Here is a 19071-nt window from a genome sequence, read left to right on the forward strand (position 1 = left end):
AACGGTGCAGCCCCTCAGGGCACGAGTAAACGAACATCGCGCCCATTACTACAAACTCATTTCAGACAATACGTTTGTCCCTGAAGAAAAAGACGACGGATTCAGCTTGGGTAAACACCTTGTAGAAGTTCAAAATATGAAACAACGTGACAATTTCAACCAGGCTTATAAAGTGTCAATTCTCAGTAATAGTAGCCCAAGAACTCTAGAAGTGGATGAACACCGTTATGTTCAGAAACTAAGAACTATACGTCCACTGGGGCTCAATGCCATGGACCCGTTTGGGATCCCATTATTGGATTTATCTTAGAGGCTTTCTATTGCATTGGGGCACAAGAGTTGTGTTTTTTATATTCATATCGTTTTTAGTTGTGTCATTTCATTTCATTTCTTCTCAGGGAGGTCTTCCATCTGACCTCCCTGGGAAGAATCTTGAAGATGAAGTGGTTCTTCCATGTCTCCAATGAAGAAGTTCTCAGGCGTGCTGGAATAAAGTCTATTGAAACTTTCATCGGTTTGGCTAGACTAAGGTGGTACGGACACGTTGTCAGAATGCCAGAGACACGGTTTCCCAATTTTCTACTGGATTGGAAACCAAACTATGGAAAGAGATTGAGAGGACGACCCCGCAAAGGCTGGATGGCCTGTGTACTCGAGGATGCTGCTGACTTTACAGGTGTCGATAACATCAGCAGAGACGCAGTAAAACAGTTAGCTCTAAAACGAGTGGAATGGAGGAACATGATACACCGTAGAAGAGATGTGTGTGATGCAGGCCACTCCAACGACTAGGAGGAGACCTCTTCATGTAGCATGTGTGTAGCATTTCATTTCCATTGTTCTATTTTTTAGGAACTGATATTAACCGAGTTTCTGATTCAGGATGTTACTGAAGATAGTAATGAAAATTTTTAACACCTCAGAACTGTGTATTACTACAGCTCAACCTGTTCAGTCTGACTAATCGGGAATTTAAACTTTTGATAATTATATTTACTTATAAGTTCTCTTCTCCTATTTAATCACAGTGCTGGCAAGCACGACCGCCGCCATTATACAGATTGAGATACTCACCATACTATTTGCCCACCATACTATTATACCCCCTTTACTGTTTTTCCAGGCATTAAGACTCATCGAAAGTCGTTCAGCAGGCATATTTTAAGTTCAAAACATTTTAATTCAATGTCACAGATAAAAGGAATTGTGTGGAGGTTTTTAAGAAATTTGCGCCCAATACGCACAAGCACTGTTATACGAAATTCGGTTAAAAAAAACCAAAATCGCCATATTCAGGTGCCCTAAAAACCATGTTAAAATTGAGTTAGAGATCTGAAATTTTGCAGGGCGTCTAGATGTTGCAGTGAAGTATCTGTATATGTATACCTTTAATGTGTATGTATCTATTTAAGATACAGACCGCTGCCAGTGTTTCTCTTTCCCGAATGATATTTATGATTAATTTGAATGACCGTCCATAAATGCAAAATAATACCGAGAATGAAATGAGGGATTTGTATCTAAGGCGCTGATTTGCAATTTAAATTTAAAACTATGATAACTCCCTCTGATTTCGCAGCTTCTTGAGTTTTAAGGAGCTTGTGTATGAACTGAATCGGCGGGCCTTAAACTTAAAAGTGTTTTCAGTTAGCTCGATATAAGAACACAAATAAAACTCTCGAATTATTGCAATGTTTCCCTTTGAATCACAAAATATTATAAACTTTCTGTCACAGAAAGACTGCTTAATCCACAATAAAAACTTAACTTTAAACAAAACCCTCTTAGTCAACAACTTAAAACTCATCTGAACTAACGTCTATCATTTTAGTGTGTGCAACTGCAAAACCTTTCGGGCCCGCACATTCCTTACTCGGTTAGTTGTTTGTGCTTCCACGCAGCACTATCCGATTAGCAGTCAAAGATACAAATTCATACATCAAATCGGCATTATCTTTATCGTTCTGTTTATATTTAAGTGAATTGTACCTAAGAAGCTAAGAGTATACCCAGTATCAAAATGCTGAAAATTTGGCAAATCGTTCAGCTTAATTTTTATGTTTTTACATTGGGGGCAGTGTGTAAAACTGCTGATAGTTTATTTTATCGTTTGTAATTCCCTCCCAATAACTATAAGATTAATGTAGTTCCAAGACTAAGAGGAACTAACTCCATTGTAAACTTATAAACGAATAAATAGTAGACTATGCCATTAGATTTTTACGTCCCATTGTCGCTGTACTGGCAGGAAATATGAGAGGGAGAAGGAAACGTTGTAGAGTAGGTAGGTGAGATAGTAGGAGCAGGTGTGACAACAGATTCACCAGGTGAGAAGGTGAGAGGAGCTGCAAGGTGAGCATGTGTAACAACAGATTCACCAGGTGAGAAGGTGAGAGGAGCTGCAAGGTGAGCAGGTGTAACAACAGATTCACCAGGTGAGAAGGTGAGAGGAGCTGCAAGGTGAGCAGGTGTGACAACAGATGGACCAGGTGAGAAGGTGAGAGGAGCTGCAAGGTGAGCAGGTGTGACAACAGATTCACCAGGTGAGAAGGTGAGAGGAGCTGCAAGGTGAGCAGGTGTGACAACAGATGGACCAGGTGAGAAGGTGAGAGGAGCTGCAAGGTGAGCAGGTGTGACAACAGATTCACCAGGTGAGAAGGTGAGAGGAGCTGCAAGGTGAGCAGGTGTGACAACAGATGGACCAGGTGAGAAGGTGAGAGGAGCTGCAAGGTGAGCAGGTGTGACAACAGATTCACCAGGTGAGATGGTGAGAGGAGCTGCAAGGTGAGCATGTGTGACAACAGATTCACCAGGTGAGATGGTGAGAGGAGCTGTTGGTTGATAATTGGGGAAGGAACTGGGAGGTAAGCTGGAACTGGAAAGAAAGGGGTCATCGAAGTACAGAGGCTTTACAAATGTGAGAGGCTTCACGAAAGGTAGAGGCTTAACAAAAATGGGTCCTCCAACGCTACTGTTTTGGAAGTAATTCGAAGCCTGACTCAGACTGCTTTCGTGAGAATGATGTGATTTCTCTTCGATATCGTTCCGCTGATACGGTTTTTCGCCTGTATGAGTCATTTGATGGTAAACCAGTGTTGATCTGTGGCTTGCACTGTAGGAACATTCAGAGCATTTTAACGGTTTTTCACCAGTATGAGTTTGCTGATGTTTAACCAGGTCTGATTTTTGGCTTGAACTGTAGGAACATTCAGAGCATTTATACGGTTTTTCGCCGGTATGATTCATCTGATGGCGAACTAAGTTTTGTTTTACGCTTGCACTGTAGGAACAATCAGAGCATTTAAACGGTTTTTCACCGGTATGGGTCCGCTGATGGCAAACCAGGCTTGATTTTTGGCTTGGACTGTAGGAACATTCAGAGCATTTATACGGTTTTTTGCCAGTATGAGTCCTTTGATGTTTAACCAGGTCTGATTTGTGGCTTGCACTGAAGGAACAATCAGAGCATTTATACGGTTTTTCACCGGTATGGGTCCGCTGATGTTTAACCAGGTCTGATTTTTGGCTTGCACTGTAGGAACATTCAAAGCATTTATACGGTTTTTCGCCTGTATGAGTCCTTTGATGTTTAACTAAGTTTGATTTGTGGCTTGCACTGTAGGAACAATCAGAGCATTTATACGGTTTTTCAGCGATATGAGTCCACTGATGTTTAACCAGGTCTGATTTTTGGCTTGCACTGTAGGAACATTCAGAGCATTTATACGGTTTTTTGCCAGTATGAGTCATTTGATGTTTAACTAAGTTTGATTTTCGGCTTGCACTGAAGGAACAATCAGAGCATTTATACGGTTTTTCGCCGGTATGAGTCCGCTGATGTTGAACCAGGTCTGATTTTTGGCTTGCACTGTAGGAACATTCAGAGCATTTATACGGTTTTTTGCCAGTATGAGTCATTTGATGTTTAACTAAGTTTGATTTTCGGCTTGCACTGAAGGAACAATCAGAGCATTTATACGGTTTTTCGCCGGTATGAGTCCGCTGATGTTGAACCAGTGTTGATTTTTGGCTTGCACTGTAGGAACATTCAGAGCATTTATACAGTTTTTCGCCGGTATGAATCATCTGATGGCGAACTAAGTTTCGTTTTACGCTTGCAGTGTAGGAACATTCAGAGCATTTAAACGGTTTTTCACCGGTATGGGTCCGCTGATGGCAAACCAGGCTTGATTTTTGGCTTGCACTGTAGGAACAATCAGAGCATTTATACGGTTTTTCGCCGGTATGAGTCCGCTGATGTTGAACCAGTGTTGATTTTTGGCTTGCACTGTAGGAACATTCAGAGCATTTATACAGTTTTTCGCCGGTATGAATCATCTGATGGCGAACTAAGTTTCGTTTTACGCTTGCAGTGTAGGAACATTCAGAGCATTGGTACGGTTTTTCACCGGTATGAGTCCGCTGATGTATAATTAAGTTTGATTTGTGGCTTGCACTGAAGGAACATTCAGAGCATTTATACGGTTTTTCACCGGTATGAGTCCGCTGATGTATAATTAAGTTTGATTTGTGGCTTCCACTGAAGGAACATTCAGAGCATTTATACGGTTTTTCACCGGTATGAGTCCGCTGATGTTGAACCAGGTCTGATTTGTTGCTTGCACTGAAGGAACAATCAGAACATTTGAAAGGTTTTATGCCGGTATGAACGCTTTGATGGGAACCTAAAGACGTTTTTCTGCAAGTACTATAGAAACATTCAGAGCGAATGTAAGCATTTTCACTTGTATAAACCAATTGGTGTGGAACTAATGCTGATTCCTGATTGGGACAATACAACTGAGAAACACCATTCAAATACACTTCTGATTTAATAGATAAGTTATCTTCCTCCTTCTTAACCTCTGTCTTGATCAATTCTGGTGGAAAACTTTCTTCTTCCATCTTCATCTCATCTTTAAAGTCCGGGACATTTTTCTGCTCCATTCACTGAAACGACCTTACTAAAGTTGCCTTTGAACAATCGTCACTAGAAAACAAAATGAATATAAGTTCGAGATATCTCCTCTCCAAAACTAAATTCCAGTGTTAATTTAGTTACATTAGGAGGAAACAAGTAGTAACCCAGAAAATAGAAAATAAGCGAAGTAGGTTACCAAATTGGATACAAGTCTGACTAAAGCATAAAGCAGCGCAGTGACCAGTGCAGACATTGACACCACGGAGGTATTGCTGATAAGGCAGCTCATGTTACCAAGGTAACACATATTCTCATTTTGTGTCATGTTACCTTACCACGATGAATGATGATGATCATGTGCCTCCATTCCACTCGTTTTAAAGCTAACTGTTTTACTGCATCTCTGCTGATGTTATCGACACCTGTAAAGTCAGCCGCATCCTCAAGTACACAGGCCATCCAGCCTTTGCGGGGTCGTCCTCTCAGTCTCTTTCCATAGTTTCAGAAGCATATTATCGAGTGCAGCCTTGTAACGCATCACGCTACAAACTAATTACTTACCGCGGATCGACCGAAATATAACTTACTTTAGGTTGGTTTGGCAGGGATTGCTTCTGGACAACAGTAACTAGTACGTCCTCCATTCATTCCTGGTTCAGATCTTTCTGTAGATTCCATTCTAGGAGTGAGTTGTTGGTGATGGTGGTGTATCCTTTGGTTGGCGGGGTATCGGGAAACGTCTCCAAAAATCGAGCAAGTGATACCTTGAAGGGTCCTAGAGCAGTTAAACTGTTCACTTGTCGTGGGAGGAGGTTCCATAGTCTCGCTGCATTCACTCCAAAGGTATCGACCCGAAAGCAACCCAAAGAGATTTTTACAGCATGTGATTAATGTAATCAATTGAAACTTATTACAATTCGTAAGCCGTGAACGGGTTGAAAAAGTCACGTGACAGTCGAGTGTAGAGTGATTCATCATCAATCATCATCCCATCAACAAAAAACAATGGACAATTCATTCATATCTTTGATCTTATGGGTTTACCTGGCTCGCCAATCTCTGTGCGCGGCGCTCTTTTCAAGCTTCCTGAACGTGAGAGGAGCGAGCTAGGCCGGTAACTTACGAGTTTAAACTTGTATTTGGTTTTACAAAGTTGTTATTCAAATTAAATGTTGTTACCGCCCTTAAAATATGTGTTAAAAACAAATGATAGTTTGTCTTTATTTTTAAGACTTCGTAATAGCAAAATATCGGTATGCATATAGTAGTACAAATACAACATCAAACATATGATTTTTTAAATATAGCACTTACTTCCGTCAGTTAAAAGTCCAGATAAAAGTTTATCAATATCTGTCTTATATTAATACTATTGTGTATTAGATTTAAATTTGCACAGCCAGAAGACTTTAAGTTTATGTTGGGAAACTGAAATTATCGTTATAAATTTAGCTTTATGGATTGATAACTTAACAATTAATTTACTAAGTAGACGAGTATTTATGAAGGCTACAAATACAAATGAAAAGAAAAAATCCAAAATCAGTGCTGGACTGTGGTTGATTATTAAAACTAAAAGGAATAATTCATAATTGAGCCTTAACTCCGTATCAAAATTGTTAAATGTTATAAACTATAAACCGAAACGTGAGCAGATAGTCAATTTCAACTTCTCTTACCCGTTTAAGTTCAACAACTCATGGCTTATCACACTGGCTAATATGAAACAATATCTTTGTCAAAATATACTGCAAAGATACGTTTGATGTTCTGCAATTACGACTCTGGACTCAGACCAAGTCTATTTGGTAAGTAAGGTAGCATTTGGTAAGTAAGGTAGCATTTGGTAATTAAGGTAGCATTTGGTAAGTAAGGTAGCATTTGGTAACTAAGGTAGCATTTGGTAACTAAGGTAGCATTTGGTAACTAAGGTAGCATTTGGTAAGTAAGGTAGCATTTGGCCCGCTCATCATCATGTTCAATTAGTCTCGGTGTTATTTAATATTCAGAACTATACGGATGATTTCTCTGCGCCAAAAGAGAACAGTTGGACAAGATCTGTAAGTGTAGAAACATATGTGTAGGTTGTGTAAATAATTAATACATTAATTAATTAATTACTTAGGCCCTCATGTCTGTATCAGTTGTGTTTCGGGTCAACTTTTTGTTTATCTGGGGATTCGCCGCTTTTGACCTCCTGAAGCTTTGCATGGAGTTGATCAAATTGTTCTTGCTCACAGAGTTAATGTAAATAACCGCAATAAAGGCGACCACACCCAATGCAGCCATCACGAAACCTGCGTATTTGAACGCCTCCGACTTGCTGGCATTGTCGGAGAACGTTCTGTAACCGAGACCAAGAAGACGATAGCGAGGACGAAGGCTGCTACACAGCAGACCTGACAGTAGGGCATCATCCAGACGTAGCCTGGCTCTTTGGAGGTGTGTTTAACGGGCTTTACTGAGCGGGCTTTTTCGAACTTCCAATGTTTATCAGGTCCTTCACCTTGGGGGAGAAGTGGTGAGAAGTTGAATACTTTATTATTGGACGTTATTTGACCGGACATTTTGTGAACGCTCAAAGGCATTAATTTAGTATATTTAATTTAACTACCTTGTCAGACTTTATTTGAACGGACATTAAAATGAACGCTAGGGCCTCCAGCGTCCAATTAATGTCCGTTCAAATTAAGTCCGATAAGGAAATTTAGTTAACAAATAGAGATTCATTTGTCTTGCAGGTAATCGAGAATTAAGGAAGGAAATAATTGTTCACTTAAGTTGGAAAATGATAGTTCTTGCAAAATTTTAATATCCGTCAAACTAACTGAGGGATTTGTCCGAAACTAAAAATTAAACTCAGACGAATACCGAATGGAGTTAAAAACATATAAGTGATACGATAGTTTAACTTGTAGAAGCTTTCAATAACATGTGTTAATCGTCGTCAGCTGAAGGTGATGTGGTGGAAAATGCTTATATGTGATGGAGTGGTGTCAAGGATGGAGGGTGGGGGTGTTGTGGTTGGGAAAGTCAAAAGTCAGACGAATACATTGAAGGGTAGACCTACATCGACCCTTAGATCGTTGGAGTTTATGGAAATCTCATCATCGTCCACTGTTAGATGTACGTGCTTTTTACCATCACCGTTCATTGCCACGTGTTCTTCTGGGGGGAAATGGGAATGTTAAACCTGAATAGAATATTTTAATAATAATGGGAATTTTAAACATTTGGTTTCTGCCTATACTGAATTTATGAGGCAGCGTGAATTGAATCCACGCGGGATTATAACTGCAAGATTATCCATCATTATAATCAGTTCCCGCTTAAAAAGGTCTCGCAAAAGAAATGAAAACTAACCTGTCATGATTCGTTATACAGATAAGTTGTTACCATTACCTATAAAATAGGAAAATTAAAATAAGTGTTAACCATTACCTATAAAATAGCAAAATTAAAATAAGTGTTAACCATTACCTTACAAGACTTTTTCATAACGTACGAAATGCGACGGTTTTCCCGAAATTTCGCCATATTTTCGGACCGCCAAAATTTCGGTCGTCATAATAGAATCCGTCGCATTATTTTTAGCTTATTCCAATAATTGTGGCTTCATCGATTCATTTTGTTCTTGAAAAGTTAGTGATATGATGGTGGGACAAATAAACACAATATTCCATGATGAATTTAATGTCAAGTAATACGTTTTAAATTTACAATAAATTACATTTATGTGCTAACATAAACGTCTTATAAGAGACTAAGTCAAGATAAACAATTTAATACCAAACTCAATAAGTGAAACTGAAAGAGTCGAGCCGGACCCGTTAGAGGAAGATGAAGAAATCGATTTATAAGTTTCATTTTGTTTCAACATGATTTTACCGATTTTTAGAAAATTTTGAATTTCCTTTGTGTCAGAAAACAAAATGATGAAAAATACCCTTATTTTCTGTGACGTCCGAAATGTGACGGTTTTTGTTCAATTTCGCCATATTTTCGGACCGCCAAAATTTCGGTCGTCGCAAATTGGTCCGCCACAAAAATGTCTTGTAAGGTACCTATAAAATAGCAAAATTAAAATAAGTGTTAACCATTACCTATAAAATAGCAAAATTATAATAAGTGTTAATCATTACCTATTATAAGATGACAGAAAAATACATATTAAGTTACTAATACTTATTATTATATAATAGAAAAATACGAATTCAATCAAAGGAGCAATATAAATCTTTGAATATTTTCATATTTTACAAAGTTGAGCGAGAAAGCTCGAAGCTTATTGCTAATGTCTAAAATTGGAGTCCCAACTTATTGTGATCATTAAGCTGACTTAGTCTGACGTTAGTCTCTATTCTCAGTCTACAATATCAGATACAAATCATAATTATTCAATTATTTTCAAGGTTTCATTGAGCTGACTATACTAATTTATTACAACACGTTCGACCGCCGAATTACGTTTTACAGAACTCCGATTGAGGTGTGGAAAATGCAATAAGTTAGGCTGGGGTCTGATCGTCACATTTGACAAACGTGCATCACTGTCACCATAGTTACACTACTAGTTACCATAGTTACTACAAACGTGCATCACTGCGGACGGTGGAATATAACAAAATAAAACAATGTGAATGTACATCGCAGGATCGAAGCGAAATTATGCCATTTACCTTGCATATTGTTCGAAATAAACTTTGTCTTCACTATTACAAAAGTAATAATATTATAAAAGATAGTAGAAGTTACAGGGGAGCTGACAAGTAGCACAAAGTACAGGCCCGGAGCTCGTGAAAGCGTGTACAACTCACACAGTCACAACATCAACAACATATGTGTTGTTAATTATAATGTGATTGGGTCTAGCCTTCACAATGCTAACCGCTCAGCTCACTGTTTCTCCCTAGCCTTCACAATGCTAACCGCTCAGCTCACTGTTTCTCCCTAGCCTTCACAATGCTAACCGCTCAGCTCACTGTTTCTACCTAGCCTTCACAATGCTAACCGCTCAGCTCACTGTTTCTCCCTAGCCTTCACAATGCTAACCGCTCAGCTCACTGTTTCTCCCTAGCCTTCACAATGCTAACCGCTCAGCTCACTGTTTCTCCCTAGCCTTCACAATGCTAACCGCTCAGCTCACTGTTTCTCCCTAGCCTTCACAATGCTAACCGCTCAGCTCACTGTTTCTCCCTAGCCTTCACAATGCTAACCGCTCAGCTCACTGTTTCTCCCTAGCCTTCACAATGCTAACCGCTCAGCTCACTGTTTCTCCCTAGCCTTCACAATGCTAACCGCTCAGCTCACTGTTTCTCCCTAGCCTTCACAATGCTAACCGCTCAGCTCACTGTTTCTCCCTAGCCTTCACAATGCTAACCGCTCAGCTCACTGTTTCTCCCTAGCCTCCACAATGCTAACCGCTCAGCTCACTGTTTCTCCCTAGCCTTCACAATGCTAACCGCTCAGCTCACTGTTTCTCCCTAGCCTTCACAATGCTAACCGCTCAGCTCACTGTTTCTCCCTAGCCTTCACAATGCTAACCGCTCAGCTCACTGTTTCTCCCTAGCCTTCACAATGCTAACCGCTCAGCTCACTGTTTCTCCCTAGCCTTCACAATGCTAACCGCTCAGCTCACTGTTTCTACCTAGCCTTCACAATGCTAACCGCTCAGCTCACTGTTTCTCCCTAGCCTTCACAATGCTAACCGCTCAGCTCACTGTTTCTCCCTAGCCTTCACAATGCTAACCGCTCAGCTCACTGTTTCTCCCTAGCCTCCACAATGCTAACCGCTCAGCTCACTGTTTCTCCCTAGCCTTCACAATGCTAACCGCTCAGCTCACTGTTTCTCCCTAGCCTTCACAATGCTAACCGCTCAGCTCACTGTTTCTCCCCAGCCTTCACAATGCTAACCCGCTCAGCTCACTGTTTCTCCCTAGCCTTCACAATGCTAACCGCTCAGCTCACTGTTTCTACCTAGCCTTCACAATGCTAACCGCTCAGCTCACTGTTTCTCCCTAGCCTTCACAATGCTAACCCGCTCAGCTCACTGTTTCTCCCTAGCCTTCACAATGCTAACCGCTCAGCTCACTGTTTCTCCCTAGCCTTCACAATGCTAACCGCTCAGCTCACTGTTTCTCCCTAGCCTTCACAATGCTAACCGCTCAGCTCACTGTTTCTCCCTAGCCTTCACAATGCTAACCCGCTCAGCTCACTGTTTCTCCCTAGCCTTCACAATGCTAACCGCTCAGCTCACTGTTTCTCCCTAGCCTTCACAATGCTAACCGCTCAGCTCACTGTTTCTACCTAGCCTTCACAATGCTAACCGCTCAGCTCACTGTTTCTCCCTAGCCTTCACAATGCTAACCCGCTCAGCTCACTGTTTCTCCCTAGCCTTCACAATGCTAACCGCTCAGCTCACTGTTTCTCCCTAGCCTTCACAATGCTAACCGCTCAGCTCACTGTTTCTCCCTAGCCTTCACAATGCTAACCGCTCAGCTCACTGTTTCTCCCTAGCCTTCACAATGCTAACCGCTCAGCTAACTGTTTCTCCCTAGCCTTCACAATGCTAACCGCTCAGCTCACTGTTTCTCCCTAGCCTTCACAATGCTAACCGCTCAGCTCACTGTTTCTCCCTAGCCTTCACAATGCTAACCGCTCAGCTCACTGTTTCTCCCTAGCCTTCACAATGCTAACCGCTCAGCTCACTGTTTCTCCCTAGCCTTCACAATGCTAACCGCTCAGCTCACTGTTTCTCCCTAGCCTTCACAATGCTAACCCGCTCAGCTCACTGTTTCTCCCTAGCCTTCACAATGCTAACCGCTCAGCTCACTGTTTCTCCCTAGCCTTCACAATGCTAACCGCTCAGCTCACTCTTTCTCCCTAGCCTTCACAATGCTAACCGCTCAGCTCACTGTTTCTCCCTATAAGGTTTGTAAAACATAGTTCACCGTGCCTAATGGACCAAACGCTAAAGTTCTCACTTTTTACTATCCGAATGATCGCTAAAAAGCATTCGCCGTTTTAAGCAAGATTCTGGACGGCCAATTAGACTCGACCTACTCACAGCACTAGAAACAGCACTAGAAACAGCGCTACACAACCGCCAGTTACAATGTTCTGATCAGTCGCATAATATAACTGACTAAACACAAATAGCAGACACTCAGGCATGTAACCATGGTTACTAAGCAGGTTACCATGGTTACCGGGTTACCTGGCAACAAGGTAACAAGGGTTAGTTGCTCTATTATGATTAATTACCTTGTTTCAGTGACTGGACTGTTAATACACAGCAATACTTTAGTGCACAAAGAGGAAGCTGGGTGGGGTTTAAGAGCTAACGGTCTGGGAAGTAGTAACTATGGTAACTAGTAGTGTAACTATGGTGATAAGAAGAAGATAAGAGGAAGATAAGAGGGAACACTCTCTTAATGGTTCAGTTGGAGACAGGCTCTAACTTGGTTACTGGTTAGCGTTAGGGTCTGGTGTGGTTCAAGTTCTGGTCACGGTGGAGACAGGCTCTAACTTGGTTACTGGTTAGCGTTAGGGTCTGGTGTGGTTCAAGTTCTGGTCACGGTGGAGACAGGCTCTAACTTGGTTACTGGTTAGCGTTAGGGTCTGGTGTGGTTCAAGTTCTGGTCACGGTGGAGTCAGGCTCTAACTTGGTTACTGGTTAGCGTTAGGGTCTGGTGTGGTTCAAGTTCTGGTCACGGTGGAGACAGGCTCTAACTTGGTTACTGGTTAGCGTTAGGGTCTGGTGTGGTTCAAGTTCTGGTAACGGTGGAGACAGGCTCTAACTTGGTTACTGGTTAGCGTTAGGGTCTGGTGTGGTTCAAGTTCTGGTAACGGTGGAGACAGGCTCTAACTTGGTTACTGGTTAGCGTTAGAGTCTGGTGTGGTTCAAGTTCTGGTCACGGTGGAGACAGGCTCTAACTTGGTTACTGGTTAGCGTTAGGGTCTGGTCTGGTTCAAGTTCTGGTAACGGTGGAGACAGGCTCTAACTTGGTTACTGGTTAGCGTTAGGGTCTGGTGTGGTTCAAGTTCTGGTCACGGTGGAGACAGGCTCTAACTTGGTCACTGGTTAGCGTTAGAGTCTGGTGTGGTTCAAGTTCTGGTCACGGTGGAGACAGGCTCTAACTTGGTTACTGGTTAGCGTTAGGGTCTGGTGTGGTTCAAGTTCTGGTAACGGTGGAGACAGGCTCTAACTTGGTTACTGGTTAGCGTTAGGGTCTGGTGTGGTTCAAGTTCTGGTAACGGTGGAGACAGGCTCTAACTTGGTTACTGGTTAGCGTTAGGGTCTGGTGTGGTTCAAGTTCTGGTAACGGTGGAGACAGGCTCTAACTTGGTTACTGGTTAGCGTTAGAGTCTGGTGTGGTTCAAGTTCTGGTAACGGTGGAGACAGGCTCTAACTTGGTTACTGGTTAGGGTTAGAGTCTGGTGTGGTTCAAGTTCTGGTAACGGTGGAGACAGGCTCTAACTTGGTTACTGGTTAGCGTTAGGGTCTGGTGTGGTTCAAGTTCTGGTAACGGTGGAGACAGGCTCTAACTTGGTTACTGGTTAGGGTTAGGGTCTGGTGTGGTTCAAGTTCTGGTAACGGTGGAGACAGGCTCTAACTTGGTTACTGGTTAGCGTTAGGGTCTGGTGTGGTTCAAGTTCTGGTAACGGTGGAGACAGGCTCTAACTTGGTTACTGGTTAGCGTTAGGGTCTGGTGTGGTTCAAGTTCTGGTAACGGTGGAGACAGGCTCTAACTTGGTTACTGGTTAGGGTTAGGGTCTGGTGTGGTTCAAGTTCTGGTAACGGTGGAGACAGGCTCTAACTTGGTTACTGGTTAGCGTTAGGGTCTGGTGTGGTTCAAGTTCTGGTAACGGTGGAGACAGGCTCTAACTTGGTTACTGGTTAGCGTTAGGGTCTGGTGTGGTTCAAGTTCTGGTAACGGTGGAGACAGGCTCTAACTTGGTTACTGGTTAGCGTTAGGGTCTGGTGTGGTTCAAGTTCTGGTAACGGTGGAGACAGGCTCTAACTTGGTTACTGGTTAGCGTTAGGGTCTGGTGTGGTTCATGTTCTGGTAACGGTGGAGACAGACTCTAACTTGGTTACTGGTTAACGTTAGGGTCTGGTGTGGTTCAAGTTCTGGTAACGGTGGAGACAGGCTCTAACTTGGTTACTAGTTAGCGTTAGAGTCTGGTGTGGTTCAAGTTCTGGTAACGGTGGAGACAGGCTCTAACTTGGTTACTGGTTAGCGTTAGAGTCTGGTGTGGTTCAAGTTCTGGTAACGGTGGAGACAGGCTCTAACTTGGTTACTGGTTAGCGTTAGGGTCTGGTGTGGTTCAAGTTCTGGTAACGGTGGAGACAGGCTCTAACTTGGTTACTGGTTAGCGTTAGGGTCTGGTGTGGTTCAAGTTCTGGTAACGGTGGAGACAGGCTCTAACTTGGTAACTGGTTAGCGTTAGGGTCTGGTGTGGTTCAAGTTCTGGTAACGGTGGAGACAGGCTCTAACTTGGTAACTGGTTAGCGTTAGGGTCTGGTGTGGTTCAAGTTCTGGTAACGGTGGAGACAGGCTCTAACTTGGTAACTGGTTAGCGTTAGAGTCTGGTGTGGTTCAAGTTCTGGTAACGGTGGAGACAGGCTCTAACTTGGTTACTGGTTAGCGTTAGAGTCTGGTGTGGTTCAAGTTCTGGTAACGGTGGAGACAGGCTCTAACTTGGTTACTGGTTAGCGTTAGGGTCTGGTGTGGTTCATGTTCTGGTAACGGTGGAGACAGACTCTAACTTGGTTATTGGTTAGCGTTAGGGTCTGGTGTGGTTCAAGTTCTGGTAACGGTGGAGACAGGCTCTAACTTGGTTACTGGTTAGCGTTAGAGTCTGGTGTGGTTCAAGTTCTGGTCACGGTGGAGACAGGCTCTAACTTGGTTACTGGTTAGCGTTAGAGTCTGGTGTGGTTCAAGTTCTGGTAACGGTGGAGACAGGCTCTAACTTGGTTACTGGTTAGCGTTAGAGTCTGGTGTGGTTCAAGTTCTGGTCACGGTGGAGACAGGCTCTAACTTGGTTACTGGTTAGCGTTAGAGTCTGGTGTGGTTCAAGTTCTGGTCACGGTGGAGACAGGCTCTAACTTGGTTACTGGTTAGCGTTAGAGTCTGGTGTGGTTCAAGTTCTGGTAACGGTGGAGACAGGCTCTAACTTGGTTACTGGTTAGCGTTAGAGTCTGGTGTGGTTCAAGTTCTGGTCACGGTGGAGACAGGCTCTAACTTGGTTACTGGTTAGCGTTAGGGTCTGGTGTGGTTCAAGTTCTGGTAACGGTGGAGACAGGCTCTAACTTGGTTACTGGTTAGCGTTAGGGTCTGGTGTGGTTCAAGTTCTGGTAACGGTGGAGACAGGCTCTAACTTGGTTACTGGTTAGCGTTAGGGTCTGGTGTGGTTCAAGTTCTGGTCACGGTGGAGACAGACTCTAACTTGGTTACTGGTTAGCGTTAGAGTCTGGTGTGGTTCAAGTTCTGGTCACGGTGGAGACAGGCTCTAACTTGGTTACTGGTTAGCGTTAGGGTCTGGTGTGGTTCAAGTTCTGGTCACGGTGGAGACAGGCTCTAACTTGGTTACTGGTTAGCGTTAGGGTCTGGTGTGGTTCAAGTTCTGGTAACGGTGGAGACAGGCTCTAACTTGGTTACTGGTTAGCGTTAGGGTCTGGTGTGGTTCAAGTTCTGGTCACGGTGGAGACAGACTCTAACTTGGTTACTGGTTAGCGTTAGAGTCTGGTGTGGTTCAAGTTCTGGTCACGGTGGAGACAGGCTCTAACTTGGTTACTGGTTAGCGTTAGGGTCTGGTGTGGTTCAAGTTCTGGTCACGGTGGAGACAGGCTCTAACTTGGTTACTGGTTAGCGTTAGGGTCTGGTGTGGTTCAAGTTCTGGTCACGGTGGAGACAGGCTCTAACTTGGTTACTGGTTAGCGTTAGGGTCTGGTGTGGTTCAAGTTCTGGTAACGGTGGAGACAGGCTCCAACTTGGTTACTGGTTAGCGTTAGGGTCTGGTGTGGTTCAAGTTCTGGTCACGGTGGAGACAGGCTCTAACTTGGTTACTGGTTAGCGTTAGGGTCTGGTGTGGTTCAAGTTCTGGTCACGGTGGAGACAGGCTCTAACTTGGTTACTGGTTAGCGTTAGGGTCTGGTGTGGTTCAAGTTCTGGTCACGGTGGAGACAGGCTCTAACTTGGTTACTGGTTAGCGTTAGGGTCTGGTGTGGTTCAAGTTCTGGTCACGGTGGAGACAGGCTCTAACTTGGTTACTGGTTAGCGTTAGGGTCTGGTGTGGTTCAAGTTCTGGTAACGGTGGAGACAGACTCTAACTTGGTTACTGGTTAGCGTTAGGGTCTGGTGTGGTTCAAGTTCTGGTCACGGTGGAGACAGGCTCTAACTTGGTTACTGGTTAGCGTTAGGGTCTGGTGTGGTTCAAGTTCTGGTAACGGTGGAGACAGGCTCTAACTTGGTTACTGGTTAGCGTTAGAGTCTGGTGTGGTTCAAGTTCTGGTCACGGTGGAGACAGGCTCTAACTTGGTTACTGGTTAGCGTTAGGGTCTGGTGTGGTTCAAGTTCTGGTAACGGTGGAGACAGGCTCTAACTTGGTTACTGGTTAGCGTTAGGGTCTGGTGTGGTTCAAGTTCTGGTAACGGTGGAGTCAGGCTCTAACTTGGTTACTGGTTAGCGTTAGGGTCTGGTGTGGTTCAAGTTCTGGTAACGGTGGAGACAGGCTCTAACTTGGTTACTGGTTAGCGTTAGGGTCTGGTGTGGTTCAAGTTCTGGTAACGGTGGAGACAGGCTCTAACTTGGTTACTGATTAGCGTTAGGGTCTGGTGTGGTTCAAGTTCTAGTAACGGTGGAGACAGGCTCTAACTTGGTTACTGGTTAGCGTTAGGGTCTGGTGTGGTTCAAGTTCTGGTCACGGTGGAGACAGGCTCTAACTTGGTTACTGGTTAGCGTTAGGGTCTGGTGTGGTTCAAGTTCTGGTCACGGTGGAGACAGGCTCTAACTTGGTTACTGGTTAGCGTTAGAGTCTGGTGTGGTTCAAGTTCTGGTAACGGTGGAGACAGGCTCTAACTTGGTTACTGGTTAGCGTTAGGGTCTGGTGTGGTTCATGTTCTGGTAACGGTGGAGACAGGCTCTAACTTGGTTACTGGTTAGCGTTAGGGTCTGGTGTGGTTCAAGTTCTGGTCACGGTGGAGACAGGCTCTAACTTGGTTACTGGTAAGCGTTAGGGTCTGGTGTGGTTCATGTTCTGGTCACGGTGGAGACAGGCTCTAACTTGGTTACTGGTTAGCGTTAGGGTCTGGTGTGGTTCAAGTTCTGGTAACGGTGGAGACAGGCTCTAACTTGGTTACTGGTTAGCGTTAGGGTCTGGTGTGGTTCAAGTTCTGGTAACGGTGGAGACAGGCTCTAACTTGGTTACTGGTTAGCGTTAGGGTCTGGTGTGGTTCAAGTTCTGGTCACGGTGGAGACAGGCTCTAACTTGGTTACTGGTTAGCGTTAGAGTCTGGTGTGGTTCAAGTTCTGGTCACGGTGGAGACAGGCTCTAACTTGGTTACTGGTTAGCGTTAGAGTCTGGTGTGGTTCAAGTTCTGGTAACGGTGGAGACAGGCTCTAACTTGGTTACTGGTTAGCGTTAGGGTCTGGTGTGGTTCTAGTTCTGGTCACGGTGGAGACAGGCTCTAACTTGGTTACTGGTTAGCGTTAGGGTCTGGTGTGGTTCAAGTTCTGGTAACGGTGGAGACAGGCTCTAACTTGGTTACTGGTTAGCGTTAGGGTCTGGTGTGGTTCAAGTTCTGGTAACGGTGGAGACAGGCTCTAACTTGGTTACTGGTTAGCGTTAGGGTCTGGTGTGGTTCAAGTTCTGGTAACGGTGGAGACAGGCTCTAACTTAGTTACTGGTTAGCGTTAGGGTCTGGTGTGGTTCATGTTCTGGTAACGGTGGAGACAGGCTCTAACTTGGTTACTGGTTAGTGTTAGAGTCTGGTGTGGTTCAAGTTCTGGTAACGGTGGAGACAGGCTCTAACTTGGTTACTGGTTAGCGTTAGGGTCTGGTGTGGTTCAAGTTCTGGTCACGGTGGAGACAGGCTCTAACTTGGTTACTGGTTAGCGTTAGGGTCTGGTGTGGTTCAAGTTCTGGTCACGGTGGAGACAGGCTCTAACTTAGTTACTGGTTAGCGTTAGGGTCTGGTGTGGTTCAAGTTCTGGTAACGGTGGAGACAGGCTCTAACTTGGTTACTGGTTAGCGTTAGGGTCTGGTGTGGTTCAAGTTCTGGTCACGGTGGAGACAGGCTCTAACTTGGTTACTGGTTAGCGTTAGGGTCTGGTGTGGTTCAAGTTCTGGTAACGGTGGAGACAGGCTCTAACTTGGTTACTGGTTAGCGTTAGAGTCTGGTGTGGTTCATGTTCTGGTCACGGTGGAGACAGGCTCTAACTTGGTTACTGGTTAGCGTTAGGGTCTGGTGTGGTTCAAGTTCTGGTCACGGTGGAGACAGGCTCCCCTTGGTTACTGGTTAGCGTTAGGGTCTGGTGTGGTTCAAGTTCTGGTAACGGTGGAGACAGGCTCTAACTTGGTTACTGGTTAGCGTTAGGGTCTGGTGTGGTTCAAGTTCTGGTAACGGTGGAGACAGGCTCTAACTTGGTTACTGGTTAGCGTTAGGGTCTGGTGTGGTTCAAGTTCTGGTAACGGTGGAGACAGGCTCTAACTTGGTTACTGGTTAGCGTTAGGGTCTGGTGTGGTTCAAGTTCTGGTCACGGTGGAGACAGGCTCTAACTTGGTTACTGGTTAGCGTTAGGGTCTGGTGTGGTTCAAGTTCTGGTAACGGTGGAGACAGGCTCTAACTTGGTTACTGGTTAGCGTTAGGGTCTGGTGTGGTTCAAGTTCTGGTCACGGTGGAGACAGGCTCTAACTTGGTTACTGGTTAGTGTTAGGGTCTGGTGTGGTTCAAGTTCTGGTAACGGTGGAGACAGGCTCTAACTTGGTTACTGGTTAGCGTTAGGGTCTGGTGTGGTTCAAGTTCTGGTAACGGTGGAGACATGCTCTAACTTGGTTACTGGTTAGCGTTAGGGTCTGGTGTGGTTCAAGTTCTTGTCACGGTGGAGACAGGCTCTAACTTGGTTACTGGTTAGCGTTAGAGTCTG

At 44.2% G+C, this 19071-nt stretch overlaps 3 protein-coding genes across 4 annotated transcripts; 1 reads left to right on the top strand and 2 right to left on the bottom strand.

Moving 5' to 3' along the window:
• Positions 1–438: 438 nt before the first annotated feature.
• Positions 439–792, top strand: LOC134824820 (uncharacterized). Its single transcript, XM_063836796.1, has one exon. It carries the CDS (start codon positions 439–441, stop codon positions 790–792), a length of 354 nt encoding a protein of 117 aa, XP_063692866.1.
• Positions 793–2220: 1428 nt separating this feature from the next.
• On the bottom strand, positions 2221–5039 carry LOC134824821 (zinc finger protein 271-like). The gene is made up of 3 exons (XM_063836797.1): positions 3822–5039; positions 3318–3569; positions 2221–3065 (listed from the first exon to the last, which is right to left on the bottom strand). Exons 1-3 carry the CDS (start codon positions 4945–4947, stop codon positions 2221–2223), a joined length of 2223 nt encoding a protein of 740 aa, XP_063692867.1. The 5' UTR covers positions 4948–5039.
• Positions 5040–6456: 1417 nt separating this feature from the next.
• On the bottom strand, positions 6457–8325 carry LOC134825155 (uncharacterized). Of its 2 annotated transcripts, none has more exons than XR_010161496.1 (3): positions 8285–8325; positions 7992–8089; positions 6457–7427 (listed from the first exon to the last, which is right to left on the bottom strand). XR_010161496.1 is itself a non-coding variant. In XM_063837300.1 (3 exons), exons 1-3 carry the CDS (start codon positions 8289–8291, stop codon positions 7210–7212), a joined length of 327 nt encoding a protein of 108 aa, XP_063693370.1. In that variant the 5' UTR covers positions 8292–8320; the 3' UTR covers positions 6457–7209. The 2 variants fall into 2 exon arrangements, 1 of the variants encoding a protein (XP_063693370.1); XM_063837300.1 differs by having other exon boundaries at positions 7988–8089; positions 8285–8320.
• Positions 8326–19071: the final 10746 nt, after the last annotated feature.

Source organism: Bolinopsis microptera, chromosome 13 (assembly GCF_026151205.1).
Source record: "Bolinopsis microptera isolate Bmic1 chromosome 13, MBARI_Bmic_1.0, whole genome shotgun sequence".
Lineage (NCBI taxonomy): Eukaryota > Metazoa > Ctenophora > Tentaculata > Lobata > Bolinopsidae > Bolinopsis > Bolinopsis microptera.

Bases quoted from the DNA above. Each gene is read 5' to 3' on its own strand.
- LOC134824820 (XM_063836796.1), top strand. From the start codon at position 439: ATGAAGTGGTTCTTCCATGTCTCCAATGAAGAAGTTCTCAGGCGTGCT.
- LOC134824821 (XM_063836797.1), bottom strand. From the start codon at position 4,947: ATGGAGCAGAAAAATGTCCCGGACTTTAAAGATGAGATGAAGATGGAA. The intron at 3,570-3,821 runs GCGAAAAACCGT...GGACTCATACAG, and splicing joins ACATCAGCGGACTCATACCG to GCGAAAAACCGTATAAATGC. The intron at 3,066-3,317 runs GTGAAAAACCGT...TGACTCATACAG, and splicing joins CCATCAGCGGACCCATACCG to GCGAAAAACCGTATCAGCGG.
- LOC134825155 (XM_063837300.1), bottom strand. The intron at 7,428-7,987 runs GTCTACCCTTCA...TTCTCCCCCAAG, and splicing joins CGATCTAAGGGTCGATGTAG to GTGAAGGACCTGATAAACAT.